The 20,615-nt window shown below is 43.7% G+C and overlaps 1 protein-coding gene across 6 annotated transcripts in view; it reads left to right on the top strand.

Moving 5' to 3' along the window:
- The first annotated feature begins 3,240 nt into the window (after nucleotides 1-3,240).
- Nucleotides 3,241-20,615, top strand: part of CHST13 (carbohydrate sulfotransferase 13) — a 46,540-nt gene continuing 29,165 nt past the window's right edge. For 2 of the 6 annotated variants that reach the window (XM_053670297.1, XM_053670294.1), the window contains exons 1-2: nucleotides 3,298-3,389; nucleotides 18,085-18,193. Coding sequence is in view for 2 of the 6 variants with exons in the window: in XM_037153640.2 (XP_037009535.2) it covers nucleotides 3,296-3,389; nucleotides 5,441-5,479 (133 nt within the window). In the remaining 4 variants the exon portion in view is untranslated. Of the gene's footprint in view, nucleotides 3,390-5,440; nucleotides 5,480-18,084; nucleotides 18,194-20,615 lie in introns of all 6 variants that reach the window. The other 4 variants (XM_037153651.2, XM_053670295.1, XM_037153640.2 and 1 more) reach the window with 3 other exon arrangements.

The raw sequence follows: 20,615 nt of genomic DNA, 5'->3' as shown, positions 1-20,615 counted from the left end.
AACTCACAGTTATTAACAACCACACCTAAAAGAAAAGCAAACTAAAAGAACAGCTAGATCAGGAGCCTAACCATAGAAATTAAGATCTCAAGGAGGGTTAGCAACAGGGAGTGGGAGGAGGAGAAGGGGGGAGAAGGTACAGAAAATGAGTAGCATAGACAGTAGATAGAAAATAGATGGGGGGGCAAGAATAGTATGGGAAATATAGAATCTAAAGGACTTGAGACACATGGTCATAAACTAAAGGGGGGTAATGGTGGGGACAGGGGTAGGGTGGAGGGGAATGAAGGGGGGAATAGAACAACTGTAACAGCATAATCAATAAAAAAAGTAAAAAAAAAGAATGAAGATCTCACAGATGGTAACTATGGCTGATTGGTAGATTCAAACCCTGGCTACAGCACTCACTAGCTTATGTGTCCTTAGGTAAGTTACTTAGCCTCTCTGCCTTGGTTTCATCATTTATAAACTGAAAGCAATAACAGTTCCTATCTTGTGAGATGCATCTGAGAATTAAATGAGATAATACATGTGAAGGTCTTAGAATAGTGACTAGCACAGAATAAGCACCAGAGAAGAGTAAAGTATTGTTATTTTCTAATTGTTGCCACTATCAAAAGAGCAAGGGTAATATATGTAGTACAAAATACACAGAAAATAAAAATGTATATATATTTATCTCTGAGCAACACGCAGGAACTAGAAAGAAATGGGGAGGGAAGGAGATTTTCACTGTAAAACTCTTTAGCATTTTCAACATTGTCACTGTGCTAAATAACATGAAAGAGTACATTTCAAAATAATTAATTTTATTATGTGTATATAACCTCAATTAAAAAAAACTGGTGTTTTTAAAGTTGGAGCCTTGGATAAACCAAATAAATAAATCTTAAAACTATTAAGGAGCAAAGGAAGGCAGGCAGGCACTTCAAGTTAACCCGAAGTACCCAGGACTCCAGGCTACTCAGATCCACTGACCACTGAGCTCCGGTGTGAAAGGGTGCCCTCAGGGAAAGCCAGTGCAGGCCAGCCCAGTCCCACCCTTCAGATGCAGCAGGATGAGACCCCTAGTGAAAAGCACCCAACAGATCTACTTCCCCAATTCCCTCACCAAATTTGACCCACAAAATTGTGAGCAAAATGTAAAATGTTTTTTTTTAAGCTGCTAAATTATAGGGCAGTTTTTTTCTTAGCAACAGCAATGGATCCCTGCCTCAGGGCCCCCACAAGGGCCATTACTCTGCCTGGGAAGCTTTCCCTCCCTCTTCCTACATCTACATGGTCCTCCTCACCTGATTCACATTTCAGCTCAATGTCACCTCCCTGAAGCCTAATATGTGTAACATAGACACTTCTCATTTCTTTATTCAGCTTTTATTTCCTTCACAGTACCATTTACCACCTGTCATGATTTTATATACTTATTCTTATTTTCTATGCCCTCTCCCATCTACAGAACAAGGCAGATACACTCAGAATGTATTTGCCTTGTTCTCAACACTGGAGCCTAAGAATAGGGTGGGTATTCAATATCTGATGAATGAATGAATGCATACGAACCTCTGTGAGAGGGCAGAGGCTGCAGAGGGCTCTTTCTAGGCAAGCTACTTAGGCTCTGGGCTTCTGGTGGGGCATACTCACCCTCCTACCCCAAGACTCAACACTAGGGTTTCCACCATGGCCCTCCAAGGATTTTTCTGGACAAGGATGAGTTGAGATGTTGTTCTCAACTTTAGCCACCAGGTGACAGCCCAGGAGGCCGAGACTCATGCTCTAAGCACCTCAAGGGCATGGACTCCCTCCTATAGAGAGTGCCTGTCTAGGGGGAGGCTCAGGAATGCAGGTGTAGATTAGATTTGGGGCCTGCTGAGGATCTGGATGACCTGGAATTCCTGGGTTCTGGGACTAGAGTAGCAGCAGCCTTCACTGAGGGCTAGTCCAGGGGTGAGTTAGCAGCTCCCCAAGGCTCTCTGTCCAAGTTCCCTGGAAAGCCATAATAAGGACCTTCTGGATTTGTTTGAGGGCTAGGTTTCTCATCCCTCTGCTATTTAAGACCTATCATCACCGTTTGGTGCCATATCTTTAAGCCAAAGAAAAAAGGCCAAAAACAACAACAAAAAACCCCTACTATTTACTTGATGTGCTTCCTTAAATAGACCTTTAAAACTTAAATAAAGAATACAGGAAGGAATTTTTATATCACCACTATAACTTACCAGAAATAGCCAGTAACTATAAAGTTAATAATCACTAAGATCAAGTACTCAGATGGCACTCACTGAGTGTCAGATGTTGTTCCAAATATGTCCTATATCTCATTTAGCCCTCACAACACCATGAGATGTGTCCTAGTAGTATCCCATTATCCAGGGAACCGGAGCACAAAGAGGTTAAGCTATTTTCCTGATCTTACACAGGCACCAGCAGGGTTTGGAGTTACCAGATTTTTCAAGAGCTGTTTAAAAACTGGAGTTTACTGCAGCAGTCTTTCCCACACATTCACAGGGCTAAGTGTTGGCTCAAGTGCTCACCCACACATCCCTGCACCTAGCACCAGCTGCACCCTCCCATCCCCTGCTAGCCTGCCTTCTGGGCAGCAAGACTCTGGGGTCAGTCCTGGTCTCCTCACCCCACAAGGCTAGCTGGATGGGTTTATCTTTCCAGGGCTTTACTCTTATCCTCTCACACACTAGAGTCTTCAGCAAATTCTGAGTGTTCGCCTGGAGTCTGGGGCAGTTGTGAATGACCAGGTGAGGCACAATGGTCCTGTTGCCCATGGGAAACAGAAACTGAGACCTTCACCTCTTCTGAAGTCTGGCTTCAGAATCCATGAGTCAGAATCCAGGCAAGACCTGGAGCCACCTGTGGAAAACAAGGCTACGCGGTGGCCTTGGGGGGAAGGAAAGGTCCGATCCTGAGGATGAGGGCTCCCTGAATAGTCCTTTACGGAGCCTGGCCAGTACAGCAAAAAGAGGGGGTGACAGAGCTCTCTCTACCTAGGCTCCATTCTTCCTAACATGGAAGGCTGCCAGCTGCCGCGTTTGATCCTGGGCTGCAGGAGGCGGTGTGGAGACTGGACAAAGCCCGCCGACCCGCTCTCGCCCACCTCTCCAGTCCCCAGAGAGTAGTGCCATGTCTGCGTGGCCCCTGAGACCCTCGCGAACTTTTGTCAAGTTCTTTGCACCCCTGCACTGCGCGCGCTTTGGTTTGCGCCGCCTGGAGGGCAGGGCGGGTCTTGGGTTGGCACAGCCCCTCCACCCGACACTCGGACTGTAGCACAGAGTACTAGCACAGGATGGTCAGACGTTGCTGGAGGCGGCTGGTGCTGGCGGCGAGTCTGAGCGCTGCACTTCTGCTTCTGGGTGCCATGACCCGCGCCCTGCTCCCGGGTGAGTGCCAGACGGGCAGGGGGGCCTCCCCACCCGTGGCCAGACCCCTGGACGAGGCAGAAGCACCTGTAGTTTGCTCCCGGGCTATAGGATAGGGATGGGATAGGGATGGGATAGGGATGGGATAGGGATGGGTGGGCCCATAAATGCTCTACATAGTCCGCCTATTCCCAGCTCCCCGCATGGTTTTGCTCTTCGGGAGTTGGTATCCCAACGCAACCTGTGCCTGGGGACCCGGGTCAGTGGTGGGTGGGGGAGTGTCCAACGAGGAAGGCAGCTTCCTTTACCTTGTCCTATCCCCTTATCGCCGGGAGCCCCCACTGGGTCAACCTTGCACTCATGGGAGAGAGCTCAATGCTTCTGCGTCCCTATGGTGGTCCCTCTGTGTGACTGGAGCTGCTCCCTGAAGTGCCCTGCTCCACCCTGAAGTTCACCCTGACAAGGACTTGAGGCTCCTTTGCATCTATTTCATGGTCTGGTTGGAGAAACTGAGGCAGTCAGTCAGGACTCCACATGTGCTGAGACTTCACTGGTGTCACCTCCTCAGATCTTCCCACCCAGGGGTGTCAAGGTCATTTTCACCAGGGGCCACATCAGCGCCTTGAGGTTGCCTTCAAAGGGCTGAATGTAATTTTAGGGCTGTATAAATATAACTACTTCTTAACAGTTAAGCCAGAGCTCAGTGCTGCTGCCAGGTAGAAACAAAGTGCAGGGTGTAATGTGGGGAAATAAAATTAGGTGGAGGACTGGATTTGGCCTGCGGGCCTTGTATTTGCCATCTGTGCTCTAACCCATTTAACGGAGGAAGAGGCCTAGAGAAATGAAGGGATGGGTGTGGATGGCTAACACGCTGGCTGCACAGTCTCCTACTCTTTGCAACTGTGCTCCATGTGACACTGTTGACCACACATTTGTTGACCACACCTCCTGGTGCCAGGCCTCTGTCTAGGGCTGGAAACACCATTTTGTAATATCCCTGCCCTCCCAGATCTTATGTTTTTCATATTAAAACCCACATCTCCAGTCTCCATCATCCATCACCGAGACATGCCCAAGGAATACCACTGTGCTGGTACATTAGATCCCCCACCAGCTAACTAGTCCACAGGGTCTTGTGGGGATGCTGCAGCCTACTGTCACCCCCACCTCACCCTGTTCTGACCTTCCACCCCCTTCCTAGCTTTTCAGGCCTTGAGCATCTTTCCTGATGTTGGAATGGTTGTTTCTCTTGAGCCTAGCTGGGCCCCTGTCCACTTCCAGGGAACCTTAAGGTTGGGGTTGTAGAATAAGGGTGTGGAAGGAGGTTGGGAGCCTACCACCTTGCTTCTAGCCTGGATTGCTGCCCTCCTTTTCTTCCAGGCCACGCCTGTTCTCTTATAGTCTAGAACTTCCTGTCTGAAGTTCAAGGGTGATGTTTGTTAACAGGAGGGGACCCTGACCCTCTCCCAATCTCCTTCCTCTTCCCTCTCCATCCTCCTAATCATATTGGCACCACAGCACCTGGAGACACAGTATTTACAGACAACTGCCGGCCAGGCACAGAGTTGATGATGGTCACAGCATCCCCACAGTTGTGCAGCGTTGTGGCCCTATAGGCTTCTAACGTTTATAGTGAAATACCAGTATTTTGGTCCTATGCAGAATAAATGTAGAAGTGCCCAATGAGTATTGAGAGCCAAGGTGCCAGAGCTGAGGAGGGTGGGTTTGGACTGAGATCGGCTTGGCTTAGGAGCCAAGCAGGGCCCCCTGAGGACTCAGCAGCAGACCCTCACTGCAGAGGTCAGGGGCCATTTTGGGGGCAGCCAGAGGCCTGAGAATACTTGCGTTTCACTGAGCCATCTGCAGGAACCCAGCCCATAGATTATCTCTCAGTGCCTTGCTTTGGGCTCCCCCAGTGCCCTACTCTGCACACCCTGACTCCTTCCCCAGTTCTGGTCCCTGGTTCCTCACAGGCAAGAGAGGAATGAGAGACTGGGAGCCACCCAGAGGACTGTGTCCCACTGAGGACAACCCAAATGAGACCAATTTAAGCCAGATATTGCTGTCTTCAGGCATGGCTGGATCCAGGATCTCAAATCATGTCTCCAGCTGTAAGTTTGACTTTCCTTTTTTAAAAAAATATTTTATTTATTTATCTTTAGAGGGGAAGGAGAGAGGGAGAGAAACATCAATGTACGGTTGCCTTTCGTGCGTCCCCTGCTGGGAACTGGCCTGCAGGGAACCAGTCTGCAACCCAGGAATATGCCCTGACTGGGAATTGAACCGTGATCCTCTGGTTCCCAGGCCTGTGCTCAATCCACTGAGCTACATCAGCCAGGGCTTGACTTTTCTTTAGTGGTTTTACTCCTAGCTCCCACAGACAAAAAGAGGGCTTTTACCAACAATTCCAGCTAAAGTCCTGAAGATTTGTCTCTTTGGCTTAGATTGAGTCACATGATGCCCACTGCTGAGTTAATTGCTGTGACAGAAAGGAACAGAATGCTCTGAATGGTCAGGCCTGGTCATATACCCATTCCAGCAGGTATGGCAAAAGGGCAGCCTATCAGAACCACATGGACTGAATATAAGTGGGTTTGCTCCTGGAGGGAGATAGGTAGGCTAACAAAAGAAGGGGGAGAGGCTGCTGGAAGCCCAATCAATAGATGCTCATTATCCTGCTGTCCATTTTCAGGTACTGTCTGAGTGTCCACAGCTCCAAGGTACCTTCCAGGCCTTCAGAGATTACTGTGAGAAAAAGCAGGCTGGCAAGATGGATGGCTCACCATAGAGGGGATTGATAGTCTAATTTGTAGAGGATAAAACTTAGACCAGATGAAATGAAGTGTTTTGCTCAAGGTCACTTAGCTAGGAAGTGTGGGACCAGGATAAATCCTAGGCTAAATCCTAAACCCTTGTGCTTTGTACTCTACAGGGCTCTATTTCTTCCCCTGCCACCAAAAATAGGCAGAGTTGCATTTTACTTATGAAGGGTTTGTCAACATGTTTCATGCTCAGTGTGATCACCAGAGTGAATGTCCATGACCCAGGGGCACATAGGTCACCCCAGAAGGCCTAGCTTACCAGAGGAACTGAATGGGTTAGGGCAGACTCCAGCAGCAAGGCCTAGGTCTCCCATCTGTCTGATCTTGCAACACTAGCCCAGCTAGAACTTATTAACCAGAAAGAATGTGTTGTAATCTTTGCTTACCAGACTGAGAATTATCATTGTTCCCCCCAAATGGTGAAACTTCAAACTCCCATTCAACAATTTGCACCGCAACCCACCCCCTGCAAGTAGAGACTGAGCTTTCCTTTGGGGGTGAGCATGCCTGGACAATTTGTCTTCTGTGTAGCGTTTCATCCACCAGCCTGTGGATGCTGTGAGGATGGGTTTTGTGCAGAGTAGAGTGGGTGCTTGAGAGTCAGGATGGCATGGCTTGCATTAAGGGTGCACATATGCTGTGGCCTGGGGTAAAGTCCGGTTTCTGGCTCTTAATTGCTGGGAGTCCTCAGGTATGTTTCTTTGCCTCTCTGATCCTCAGTTTCTCCATCTGTTAGATTAGGATAATAAGAGTTTCTACCCAATAAGAGAAAGCATCAAGGTGCACAAATCAGAGTACAGGGCATGGTACCCACCTGGAATTTTGTGGGCCTAGCTCCCCTAACCAGGCCAAAGCCTGGCCTCCTTTGCTGACTGCTGCGCAATCCTAGGAGCTTCTAGCCCACATGCAATGGGCACCGCACAGTGTTGGATTGATCTTCATGCTGGCCCACTGGGCTGGGAAGACAGCCTATCTGCAAGTCTGGGCTGCATGGTATCAATGGCCTAGACCCCATGGGCATGGGCCCCTGGCTCTCCCAGACTACTGGAAGCTCATTCCCCAATGCTAGTTTGTCTGAACTATTTCTTTTTTTTTAATATATTTTATTGATTATGCCATTACTGTTGTGTCCTATTTCCCCCCCTTCATTCCCCTCCACTGTGCACACCCCTCCCTTACCATTCCCCCCTTTAGTTTATGTCCACGTGTCTCAAGTTCCTTAGATTCTATATTTCCCCTACTATTCTTGCCCTCCCCCCATCTATTTTCTACCTACCATCTATGCTACTTATTCTCTGTACATTCTCCCCCTCTCTCCTCCTCCCACTCCCCTGTTGCTAACCCTCCATGAGATCTTCATTTCTATGGTTCTGCTCTTGATCTAGCTGTCCTTTTAGCTTGCTTTTGTTTTAGGTGTGGTTGTTAATAACTGTGCATCTGCTGTCCTTTCACTGTTCATATTTTTTATTTTCTTTTTCTTATGTAAGTCCCTTTAACATTTCATATAATAAGGGCTGGGTGATGATGAACTTCTTGAATTTGATCTTATCTGAGAAGCACTTTATCTGTCCTTCTATTCTAAATGAAAGCTTTGCTGAATAGAGCAATCTTGGATGTAGGTCCTTGCCTTTCATGAGTTGGAATACTTCTTTCCAGCCCCTTCTTGCCTGTAAGGTCTCTTTTGAGAAATCAACTGACAGTCTGATGGGCAGTCCTTTGTAGGTGACTGTCCCCTTACCTCTTGCTGCTTCTAGAATTCTCTCCTTCATTTGAATCTTGGCTAATGTAATGATGATGTGCCTTGGTGTGTTTCTTCTTGGGTCCAACTTCTTTGGGACTGAGCTTCCTGGAGTTCCTGGAAGTCTATTTCCTTTGCCAGATTGGGGAAGTTCTCCTCTATTGTATGTTCAAATAAGTTTTCCACTTGTGGCTGTTCCTCTTCTCCTTCTGGTACCCCTATAATTCAGATGTTGGAACATTTAAAGATGTCCTAGAGGTTCCTAAGCCTCTCCTCATTCTTTCGAATTCTTGTTTCTTTATATTTTTCTGTTTGGTCATATTTTTCTTCCTTCTGGTCCACTCCCTTAATTTGAGTCCCAGTTTCCTTTTCATCGTTATTGGTTTCCTGTGCATTTCCCTTCATTTTACCCTGCACCTGGGATCCACCAACAGCTGCCTGAGCTCCTAGGTCAGTCCAGCGGATCTGTCCTGCCTGACCCTGCTCTGCCGCTGAATCTGCCCCTCTTATTGGTCTGGCTGAATGGTTCGTTGTTGCCAGATTTCTGTATGGTTCAATTTTCTGTGTTTTGGCTGCATTTTGTTACTAAAACTTTGTTGTCTTTAAACTTGGTTGTGTGAGGAGGCACAGTGTTTCCACCTATGCCTCCATCTTGGCCAAAATATTCTGAATTCTTGTTTCTTCATCCTTTTCTGTTTGGTCATTTTTTTCTTCCTTCTGGTCCACTCCCTTGATTTAAGTCCCAGGTTCCTTTCCATCACTATTGGTATCCTGTGCATTTCCCTTCATTTCAATTAGTTTAGCTTTCATCTGTTTCTCTAATTTGTGACTAAAATCAACCAGTTCTGTGAGCATCCTGATCAGCAGTGTTTTGAACTGTGCATTTGATAGGTTGGCTATTTCTTGGTCTCTTAAAGTTATTGGCTCTGGGGCTTTGAGTTCTTCTTGAGCCATAATGTTCTGGTCTGTTTACCCCTATTATGTGTGAGGGGCAGAGCCCTAGAGTTTCACCAGGGTGGGGCAACTCAGTCTCTGGATTGTGACGCTGTATGTGGGGGGGGGTCAAAGAGGGGCAATGGTGGGCCCCTCTCCTCTTCCCCCTTCTGGGGCCTGTGCGGTCCATCTGACTGCTGCCTCCTTTGCTGGTTTATCTGTGCGCGAATGTGTGACTGTGGTCAGTCTGTTGCCTTGAGCCCTCACTGGGTCTTCCCATCGCAGCTCCATGCCTGGGATCTGCCAACCACCTCCCGCGTGCTTGGGTCTGTCTGGTGCAGTTTTCCTGTGCAACCCCGCTCCACCAGTCACTGGCTTTGCCCCTCTTACTGGTCTAGCTAAATGGTTCTTTGTTGTTGGACTTCTGTATAGTTCAATTTTCTGTGTTTTGGTTGTGTTTTTATTACTAAAACTTTGTTGTCTTTAAACTTGGTTGTGCGAGGAGGTACAGTGTTTCCACCTATGCCTCCATCTTGGCCGGATGATCTATTTCAAAATCATTCTGTTTCATGGTTGTTATCTCTCTGATTCTGTTCCTTTTTTTCCCAGGCTCTGTCCCTGTCATTGTGTGTAGCTCTCTCTCTGTCTTGGTCTCTGTCTGTGTCTTTGGCACCCAACTCTCTTCCTCCCCCTCTTATTGCTCTCTCCCTCCTCTCTCTCTCCCTCTCTCCCTCTCTCCATAGCCTCTTATTACTTTTGTGTTTTTTTCAAAGCAGAACCCCCATGTGGTTTTGTCTGTGGTGGCTCTGGGATGGCCAAGTTCTTCATCTTAGGCCCAGGCCTCTCCCTGACCATGAAGCTGGGCCTGCCCACTTGGCTCTCCCTGGCCCGTCTGCTCCACAGTGCCTTGGGTAAGGGGCCTGGGACCTGAAGCCCAATGGAAGAGCTGAAAGGAAGAGAAAGAGGCCAAGGCCAGGTGGGGCTTGGGTGATGGCAGTAGAGATCAGGGGAGGCCTTAGGGTGGCCCTGTTTGGGGCCAGTCCCTACCCTAGAACTCCAGCCTCTAGTGGTCCAGAATGGGGGTCTGGACCCTGTGATCTTCAAGGCATTTCCCTCTTATCTCCTAGACCCATCTGTCCCTCTCTATGGCCAGCCTGCCCATCTTGGTGGACTTGGATTCCTCTGATCTGCGTGGTAGAGCTGAGTGGGTTCAGCTTGGCCCTGTAATTACTGGCCCAAGCTATTCTGGGCCTCTCTCTGGCTTCTGCTTCCTCCTTCCCTCTACCCACTGGCCTCTGGGGTCTTGGACAGGACCTACTCTCCTGCAGGCTGTGGTCTGCCCAGGAAATGACAGGCCTTACCCATGGGCTGGCATTTTGGGGAGGCTCCAAGTTATGGGGTCCTGGAGTAGAGAAGGCCTAGGTTTCCTCTCTGTCATTTGGAGTTCATCCTCCCACAATCCATGGGCCACCAGCCCTTCCTAAATCCTCAGCAGTGGCCCCAAGAGGAGCTCATCACTGGGTGACCTCGTGCAAGAGGTAACACCTCTTGGAGGCTTCAGTTTGCCATCTGCAAAATAGTGGGAAAGTTTCTCTGCTTCACTCAGGCCTGTGAAAAGTGCTGTGTCACTTTGGTACCAGCAACTTCTAGCAGTTGCTGCCAGTTAGGCCAGTAGTGGTGGTGAGACCTACTAGCCCCTAGCCTCCCTTACTTTGAGGGACTACTCAACATTCTACCCTATCTTGTCAGCTCATTTTCTGATGACAGTGGCATTCTTGGGACATGTCCAACTGCCACAGGTCCCTGACCTGGGTTTACAGACAGTTTTAAATCCTGGACCACTCATGAACCCCAAGACTCAGGCAAGGCCCTGAGGGTCTCATCTCTTCTTCATGTCCCGGGGACACGCATGGCAGAGGGTCTGGGACCATCAGAAGTGTGATGGAGGCCCTAGACAGTGGGCTTCAGATGCACACAAAGGGCCTAGAGGCCAGGGAAAATACAGTCTGGCTGTTATGCATTCATTCAACCAACCTCTCTTTATGGAGCACACCCTCTCTCAAGGCACCGTTCTACCCACCAGGCACTGTTGTAGTGCAGTGGTTCTCATTTTGTACCCTAGCAGTAGCAGCAGCATCACCTGGGAACTATAGAAATACAGATTCTTAGGCCCTGCTTCAGACTTATTGCACTAGTAACTCGGCACGGGGCCCCATAACCTATGTTGTAATAGGTCCCGTGCATGCTGAAGTTTGAGAACCACTGCTCATGGTCCGTTTGTGAACAGATCAGTTTATCAAATTATCCAAGTTTATTCGTTGAGCAAAAGCTTATCTTAAGAAAAACTCTTAAATTTTTTCAATGAATATATTTTTCTGAGTAGCATTTTAAACACTTCATTTTGTTTAAACCAAGGGTCATGGAAGCATTCATCCTGCTTATGAATACATCCTTTTTTCATATGTTCCCAAATTATTGAAGATACTGTTCTTATGAGAATTTAATATTTTTTTCCTTTTTTGTTATTTTATTGTTGTTCAATTACAGTTGTCTGCATTTCCCCTGCCACTCCCCCTCACCCCAGACAAACTTACTTCCCTCCCTTGCTTCCACCCTCCCCCTTGGTTTTGTCCATGTGTCCTTTACAGTAGTTCCTGAAAACCTTTCCCTTCACTGTCTCCTGCTTCTTCCCCTCTGGTTACTGCCAGATTGTTCTTAATTTTAATGTCTCTGGTTATATTTTGCTTGCTTTTTTCTTTTGTTGATTAAGTTCCAGTTAAAGGTGAGATCATATGGTATTTGTCCCTCACCACTCAGCTATATGCTATATTTCACTCAGCATAATGCTCTCCAGTTCCATCCATGCTGTTGCAAAGGGTAGGAGATCCTTCCTTCTTTCTGCTGCATAGTATTTCATTGTGTAAATGTACCATAGTTTTTGGATCCACTCATTTACTGATGGGCACTTAGGTTGCTTCCACCACTTGGCTATTATAAATTGTGTTGCTATGAACATTGGGGTGCATAGGTTCTCTTGCACTGTTGTTTCAGGGCTCTTAGGATATAATCCCAGCAGTGGAATTGTTGGGTCAAAAGGTAATTCCATTTTTAGTTTTCTGAGGAATTTCATACTGATTTCCACAGTGGCTTCACCAGTCTATATTCTCACCAACAGTGCACTAGAGTTCCCTTTTCTCCACAACCTCTCCAACACTTGTTATTTGTTGCTTTGTTTATGATGGCCATTCTGACTGGTATGAAGTGGTATCTCATTGTGGTTTTAATTTGCATCTCTCTGATGGCTAGTGGTACTGAGCATCTTTTCCTGTGTCTCTGGATCCTCTGTATTTCCTCCTTGGAGAAGTGTCTGGTCAAGTCTTTTGCCCATTTTTTAATTGGGTTGTTTGTCTTTTGGGAGTGGAGCCATGTGAGTTCTTTTTATATTTTGGAGATCAAACCTTTGTCTGAGGTATCATTGGCAAATATATTTTCCCATATAGTTGGTTCTCTTTTCAATTTAATGCTGTTTTCTTTAGCTATGCAGAAGCTTTTTAATTTGATAAGGTCCCATTTGTTTATTCTTTCCTTTATGTCCTTTTCTTTACGGGACATATCAGTGAAGATGTTGCTGCAAGGAATCTCTGAGATTTTCCTGTCGATGCTTTCTTCTAGTACTTTTATGGTGTCATAACTTATATGTAAGTCTTTTATCCACCTTGAATTTATTTTTGTATGTGGTGTAAGTTGGTGATTGAGTTTCATTTTTTTGCATGTAGTTGTCCAGTTCTCCCAACACCATTTGTTGAAGAGGTTATTTTTACTTCATTTTATGCTTCCCCCATTGTAAAATATTAATTGACGATAGAGATTCAGGTTTCTGGGCTCTCTGTTCTGTTCCATTGGTCTATATGTCTGTTCTTACACCAGTACCAGGCTATTTTGATTATAGTGCTGTTCTAATACAGTTTGATATCAGGTATTGTGATCCCTCCTACTTTATTCTTCTTTCTCAAAATTGTACCAGCTATTTGGGGTCATTTATGGTTCCATATAAATTTCTGAAATGTTTATTATATATCTGTTAAATATGTCATTGTTAGTTTAATAAGGATTGTGTTGAATCTATAAATTGCCTTGTGTAGTATGGACATTTTGATTATGTTAATTTTTCCAATCCATGAATATGGTACATGCTTCCATTTGTTTGTGTCTTCCTTCATTGAATATTTAATATTCTGATGAAGTCAAGAATATTTTAAGATAGCCATTGAATATATTTTAATTGTTAACCCTGACAGGCATGGGCCAGTTGGTTGAGCATCATCCTGTGAAGTGAGAAGTTGCCAGTTTGATTCCTGGTCAGGGCACATGACAGGTTTGCAGGCCCAGTTCCCAGTTGGAGTGCAAGAGAGATGCAATCAATTAATTTTTCTCTCCTCTTTTCCTCTCTCTAAAAATAAATAAATAAAATATTTAAAAATATTTTTAAACTACATTCACATAAAATGTTCTTGGGATATATTCATTTTTGTGATCAGTATTTTTTTTTCCCTCTGGTAACCACCACACTTGTCATCTGTTTGTGTCTTAGTTTCAGTTTTATATCCCACACATAAATCATACAGTTTTATATGAAATCATATGGTTCTTAACTTTTTCTGACTGCCTTATTTAACTTAGCATAATATTTTCAAGGTCCATGCATGTTGTTGCAAATGGCAGCATTTCATCTTTCCTCATGGCTGAGTAATATACCATAGTGTATATGTACCATATCTCCTTTATCCTGTCCTCTATCAAAGGACATTTTTGTTGACTCCGTGTCTTGGCCACTTTGAATAATGCTGCAATGAACATGGTGATGCATATATCTTCCCAAATAAATGTTTTGAGTTTTTTTTGGCAGATACCCAGAACAAGGATTTCTGGGTCATTATATTACTTTCAAGTATACCAGATAGTGATTAGACATTTATATAATTTATGAAGTGATCACCCCAACAAGTATAGTACTCACTAGTTATTATAATATTATTGGCTAAATTTTCCATAACTATTTTGTAACTACTAATTCATACTTAATCCCTCTACCTTTTTCACCCATCCTCACACCTCCCAGCTGGCAACTGTTCTCTGTGTTTATGAGTCTGTTTCTGTTCTGCTTGTTTGTTTTTTAGATTCCACATAGAAAGGAACTCATCTGGTATTTTTCTTTGTCTTATTTTATTCAGAACATAATCCTCTAGATTCATCTATGTTGTTGCAGATGGCACAATTTTATTGAGTCATATTTCATTGTATATATGCACCATTCCTTTATCCATTCAGCTTTCGATGGTCACTTATGTTGCTTCCATATCTTGGCTATTATAAATAATATCACAATGAAAATATGGGTGTAGACTTTCAGCCAAAATGGAAACATAGGTGGACACATTGTGCCTCCTCACACAACCAAAAGAAGGACAACAACAAACTTAAAAACAAACAAAAAAACCCCAGAACTGACAGAAAATCAAACTGCATGGAAGTCCAACAACCAAGGAGTTAAAGAAGAAATATTCATCCAGACTAGTTGGAGGGGTGGAGTCAGGCAGCCAGAGGAGAGGACATGCAGCAAGGCAGTGGCTGGAGGACCAGGGCGGGCAGTGGTAGGCATACAAGGTGGTCCCACATTTGAGTATCTATAAACTGAGAGGAACAACTGGGGAGCAAGATAGACCTCACAACCCAGGGTTCCAGTATGAAGAAATGAAGCCTCCAAGCCTCTGACCAAAAACACCTGTGGAGGTTGAGGTGGCAGTAGAAACTCTCAGCCTCACAGGAGGGTTCACTGGAGAGACCCACAGGGTCCTAGAATGTACACAAACCCACCCACCTGGGAATCAGCACCAGAAGGGCCCAATTTGATTGTAGGTAGTGGAGGAAGTAACTAAAAACCGGCCAAGAGCAGAGCAAGCAACACTGTTCTTTCTTGGAACCCTCCCCCACATACAGCATCTCAGCACAGTGGATTTGGTTTGCCCTGCCCTTGTGAACATCTAAGGCTCTGCCCCTTATATGTAACAGGTGTACTGAGAGAAAAAAAATGGCCCAAATGAAAGAACAGATCAAAGCTCCGAAAAAAAAAATACAACTAAGCGACGAAGAGAAATCCAACCTATCAGATGCACAGTTCAAAATATGAACTCAGGATGCTCACAGAACTTATTGAGCTCAGTTGCAAAATAAAAGAACAAATGAAGGCTACCCAAAGTTAAATAAAGCAAAATATACAGGAAACCAATAGTGAAGGGTAGGGAACTGGGACTCAAGTCAATGATTTGAAGTAGAAGGAAGAAAGAAACATTCAACCAGAACAGAATGAAGAAACAAGAATTCAGAAAAATGATCACAGGCTTAGAACCTTCAGGACATCTTTAAATGTTCTAACATCTGAATCATAGGGGTTCCAGGAGAAAAGGAAGAGCAAGAAACTAAAAAATTATTTGAAAATATAATGAAAGAGAATGTCCCCAATCTGGCAAAGAAAATAGACTTTCAGAAAGTCCAGGAAGCTCAGAGAGTCCCAAAGAAGTTGGACCCAAGAAGGAACACACCAAGGCACATCATAATTACATTAGCCAAGATTAAAATGAAGGGGAGAATCCTAGAAGCAGCGAGAGATAAGGAGATATTCACCTACAAAGGAGTTCCCATCAGACTGTCAGCGGATTTCTCAAAAGAGACCTTACAGGCAAGAAGGGGCTTGAAAGAAGTATTCCAAGTCATGAAATCCAAAGACCTACAACCAAGATTGCTCTATCCAGCAAAGCTCTCATTTAGAATGGAAGGGCAGATAAAGTGCTTCTCAGATAAGATCAAATTCAAGAAGTTCATCATCACCCAGCCCTTATCCTATGAAATGTTAAAAGGACTTAACTAAGGAAAAGAAGATAAAAAATATGAACAGTAAAATGACAGCAAACTCACAGTTATTAATAACCAAACCTAAAACAAAAATAAACTAAGCAAACAACCAGGACAGGAACAAAATAACAGAAATGGAAATTACATGGAGGGTTATCAACAGGGGAGTGGGAGGAGAAGAGGAGGGGGAAATGTACAGAGAATAAGTAGCATAAATGGTAGGTAGAAAATAGACAGGGGGAGGTTAAGAATATTATAGGAAATGTAGAAGCCAAAGAACTTATTTGTAGGACCCATGGACTTGAACTGAAGAGGGGAATGTGGATGGGAGGGGGTGTGCAGGGTGGAGGGGAATAAAGGGGGGGAAATGGGACAACTATAATAGCATAGTCAATAAAAATATTTTTAAAAAGTTTAAAATGAAGTAAGGTTAACAAAGTTTAATAAAGTGGGATTGTCTAGTATGCATGTATAAAATATTAAAAATACAAACAATAATAAAAAAGAAAAGAAAATATGGATGCATATATCTTTTCAATTTAGTGTTTTGGGTTTCCTCAGCTAAATGCTCAGAAAGGACATTGCTGGGTCCTTCATTGTCTCGTTGTGTTAAAGTCTGTTTTGTCCAATATAAGTATTGCTACCCCAGCTTATGCTTGTTTCCATTTCATTCTGTGTGTATCTTTTGATCTGAAGTAGGTCTTTTGTAGGCAGCATATATATGAGTCTTGTTTTCTCATCTATTCAGCCACTGTATACCTTTTGATTAGAGTATTTAATCCATTTATACTTAAAGTAATTGTTCATTAGTATGTAATTACTGACATTTTACATTAATATTTTTATCTCTTTCTTCCTCATCTGAAAGAAGGCCCTTCACATTTCTTGTAATGGTTTGGTGGTGATGAACTGCTTTAGATTTTTCTTGTCTAGAAAGCTCTTTATATTTCCTATGATTCTAAATGATAACTGTGTGGGGTAGAGTAATCTTGGTTGTAGGTCCTTGCTTTTTGTCACTTTGAATACTTTGTGCCAATTCCTTCTGGCCTGCAAAGCTTCTATTGCAAAATCAGCTGACAGTCTTGTGGGAGCTCTCTTGTGGTAACTAACTGCTTTTCTCCAGTTACCTTTAAGATTTTTATCTTTGCCCTTAACCTCTGGCATTTTAATTATGATGTGCCTTCATACCAGCCTCTTTGGGTTCATTTAGTTTGGGTTCATCTCTGCACTTTTGGAGCTTGTATGTCTGTGTACTTTACCAAGTTAGGGAAATTTTCTGTCATATTTTCAAATAGGTTTTCAATATCTTGATCCCTTCTCCTTCTGCTACACCTATGATGCAAGTGTTGGTACACTTGTCTCATCCTCATTGGGGGGGATTCTTTTTTGTTTTTGCTGTTCTCTGCTACCTTATCTTTCAGATTTCTGATTTTACCCTCTGTTTCATCTAATCTACTGTTAATTCCCCTAATGTATTCTTCATTTCAGTTATTATATTTTTCATTTTTGACTTTTTTAATGTTTTCAATCTCCATTTTTATGTTTTATATCTTTTGTAGAAGTTTTCACTGAGAGCATTTAGTATCCTTATAACCAGTGTTTTGAATTCTGTATCTAGAAGATTACCTGCTTCCATTTTGTTTAGTTCTTTTTCTGGAGTTTTATTCTGTTCTTTCATTTGGGCCATGTTTCTTTGTCTCCTCATTTTGGCAGCCTCCCTGTGTTTGTTTCTATGTATTAGGTAGAGCTGCTACATCTCCCAGACTTGGTAGAGTGGCCTTATGTATAGGTCTTCCTGTGGGGCCCAGTGGTGCAGTTTCCTGGTCACCTGGGCCAGATGTTCTAGGTGTGTTTTTTTGTGGGTTGTCTGTACCCTCCTGTTATAGTTTAGCCTGATTGCTGTTTGCACTTCAGTGGGAGTAACTGACCCTTAGGATGATAGGTTGTGAAGATTGGTTGTGACTACAGTAGAAGAGCTGTTGTGTAGGAGCTGACCTTCCAGAGCAAGATTCACTTCAGTGGGCTTTGGGTACCTGCTGAGTATGCCCTTTGAGTATGTTAGTTGTGAGGTGGTTGGGTGGTGCTCTTGTTTGTTCTGAAGCTGGCTACTGGGTGTGTTGGTGCTGGGACCTGTTGAGAGATGCATGCCAGGGTCAGCTTAGATCTGGAAATGGTTGCACTTGTGCTAGTCTTGGAGGTATCTTGGAAAGGCTAAGCTGCAAGCTGAAGCTGGCTCTGCTAGTGCCAGGCTTGGGGCTCCTTAGCAAGAGGTATGGGGCGTGCTGATGCCAGTTGCTATTTTTTTTTTTTGCAGTTATGAACATTTGAGACATTTTTGGAAGATCTATGGCATGGTCCAAGATAGGCTGCCTATGTGAAAAAGCCAATAAAAGCAGTTTGGATGGGCTAGAAAGTTGAATGAGGTACGGTCTCAGGTAATCACAGGGGTGGGGTGAACAGTGCCATCCAGGTTGGTGATGTGGTACAGGCCCACACCCGCAGGGGGAGGGCTCAGTAAAGGCATGATAACTTTTGCCAGCCCTTCTGTCTGGGAGAAAGTTCCCTCTCTAGCCCTTGCCCTGAAGAAAGTCAATTCATTTCCTGTTTGTATGTTCTTGAAGCCTTTCAAGCTGCTGCTCCAGCACTGGAGCTCAGAGAAAGTGAGTCCGTGAGACAGTAAGTCCACATGTGAGCCCTTTAAGAAGAACTACTGGACTCCAGCCATAATTGCCACTGATTTTCACAGCCAGAAGTTATGGGGACTTCCCTTCCCAGCACTGGAACCCTGAGCTGGGGAGCCTGGTGTAGGGCTGGGACACCTTGCTCCTCAAGGGGAATCTCCACAGCTGAGATATCCCTCCTGATTTTTAACTACCGCACATGGGTGAGAGACCAGCCCACCTGTGTCTTTGCCTCTCTTGGTATGGCTTCTGTATATTCTTAGTTATTGGACTTCTGTTCAGCTAGATTTCAAGCAGTTCTCAGTAATGGTTGTTCTGTAGTTTAGTTGTGATTTTGATGTGGTTGTGGGAGGAGGCAAGTAGTGTTTACTTAATCTGCCATCTTCACCAGGAGGCTTCAGTTATGGTACATAATCTTTTTAATAGGCTGCTGAATTTGGTTTTATATAATTTTGTGGAGATTTTTACTCCAGTATTCATAAGGAAATTTGGTCTCTGGTTTTCTTTTCTTATAGTGTCTTTGTTTGGCTTTTAAAATTAGGGTTATACTGGCCTCATCAAATGAGTTAGGAAGTGTTCCCTTCTCTTTAATTTTTAAAAAACTTTGAAAGGGACTAGTATTAGTTCTTGTTTAAATGTGTGATAGAATTCACCACTGAAGCCATCAAGTCCAGGGCTTTTATTTGTCAGATTTTTTTATTATTACTGATTCAATCTCCTTACTAGTTATAGGTTTATTTATGTGTTCTTATTTCTTTGTGATTTGGTCTTGGTATATTTTATGTTTCTAGAAATTTGTCAGTTTCATCTAGATTAGCCAATGTGTTGATATACCGTTGTTTACATTACTCTTTTTTAATTATTTTTATTTTGTAGGTTCAGTTGTAATATCTGTACTTCATGATTTTAGTAATTAAAGCCTTCTTTTATTCTGAGTCTCTCTAGCTAATTGTTTGTCAATTTTATCAATCTTTTTGAAGAGCCAACATTTAGTTTCATTAATTTCTTTATTTTTTAAGATTCAGTTTTATTTTACTTTATTTTTATTGTATCTTTTTCATTACCATTTATCCCCCCATAACCTCTTCCACCTCCACCTCCCCACCTCCCCCAGTAATCACCACACTGTTGTCCAAGTTCTTGAGTTCTTTTTTGGTTTTTGCTCAGTCCCTCTCCCCACTATTCTCCCAGAGCTATCAGCCTGCCAGGGGTCTGTCTGTACTTTGCTTGTTAGTTCAGTTTGTTCCCTAGATTACACATATGAGTGAAATCATATGGTATTTGTCTTTCCCTGACTGGCTTATTTTACTTAGCATAACGTTCTCCAGGTCCATCCATGCTGTCAAAGGGTAAAATGTTCTTTTTTTACGCCAAGTCGTACTCCATTATGTAAATGTAATGTAGCTATTTTATTCACACATCTAGTGATAGACATTTGGGCTGCTTCCAAGTCTTGGCTATTGTAAATAATGCTGCAATGAACAGAGGATATATATATATATATATATATATATATATATATATATATATACTCAAATTAGAGTGTCAGGTTTTTTTCAGATGAATTCCCAGAAATGGAATTTCTGGTTTTGACTGGAATGTCATGCTTAAACATTAATAGACTCAAATATGACCAGACAGCTTTAAGAAATTAAGATTGATTTTGGAAGCCAATAAAAACCTCTTGGGAAAAGAGCCTGGTACCTTGCTTACATGGTTCATGGTGTTTATTCCAGGTAAGAAACAAAGGTTTCTTCCTTGAGATGCAAAGAAAGAAGCTCAGAATATGTTGGGGACCTTGAAAACCTATAGGCATGGCAGGCAATGTCTGATGGCAAGTCCTCACCTTGGCTTTTCTGGCCTTAAGAGGTCTTTTTAAGTTCAATCTGAAAAATTTCTTTTTCTTTTTTAAAATATATTTTATTGATTATGCCATTACAGTTGTTCTATTTCCCCCCTTCATTCCCCTCCACCCTTCACACCCCTCCCCCACCATTCCCCCTCTTTAGTTTATGATCACGTGTCTCAAGTTCTTTAGATTTTATATTTCCCCTATTATTCTTGCCCCCCATCTATTTTCTACCTATTATCTATGCTACTTATTTTCTGCACCTTCTCCCCCCTTCTCCTTCTCCCACTCCCTTGTTGCTAACCCTCCATGTGA

Source organism: Artibeus jamaicensis, unplaced genomic scaffold (assembly GCF_021234435.1).
Source record: "Artibeus jamaicensis isolate MK-2021 breed Jamaican fruit bat unplaced genomic scaffold, CSHL_Jam_final contig_558, whole genome shotgun sequence".
NCBI classification, from domain to species: domain Eukaryota; kingdom Metazoa; phylum Chordata; class Mammalia; order Chiroptera; family Phyllostomidae; genus Artibeus; species Artibeus jamaicensis.
This window is presented reverse-complemented; position numbering and strand designations above follow the sequence as displayed.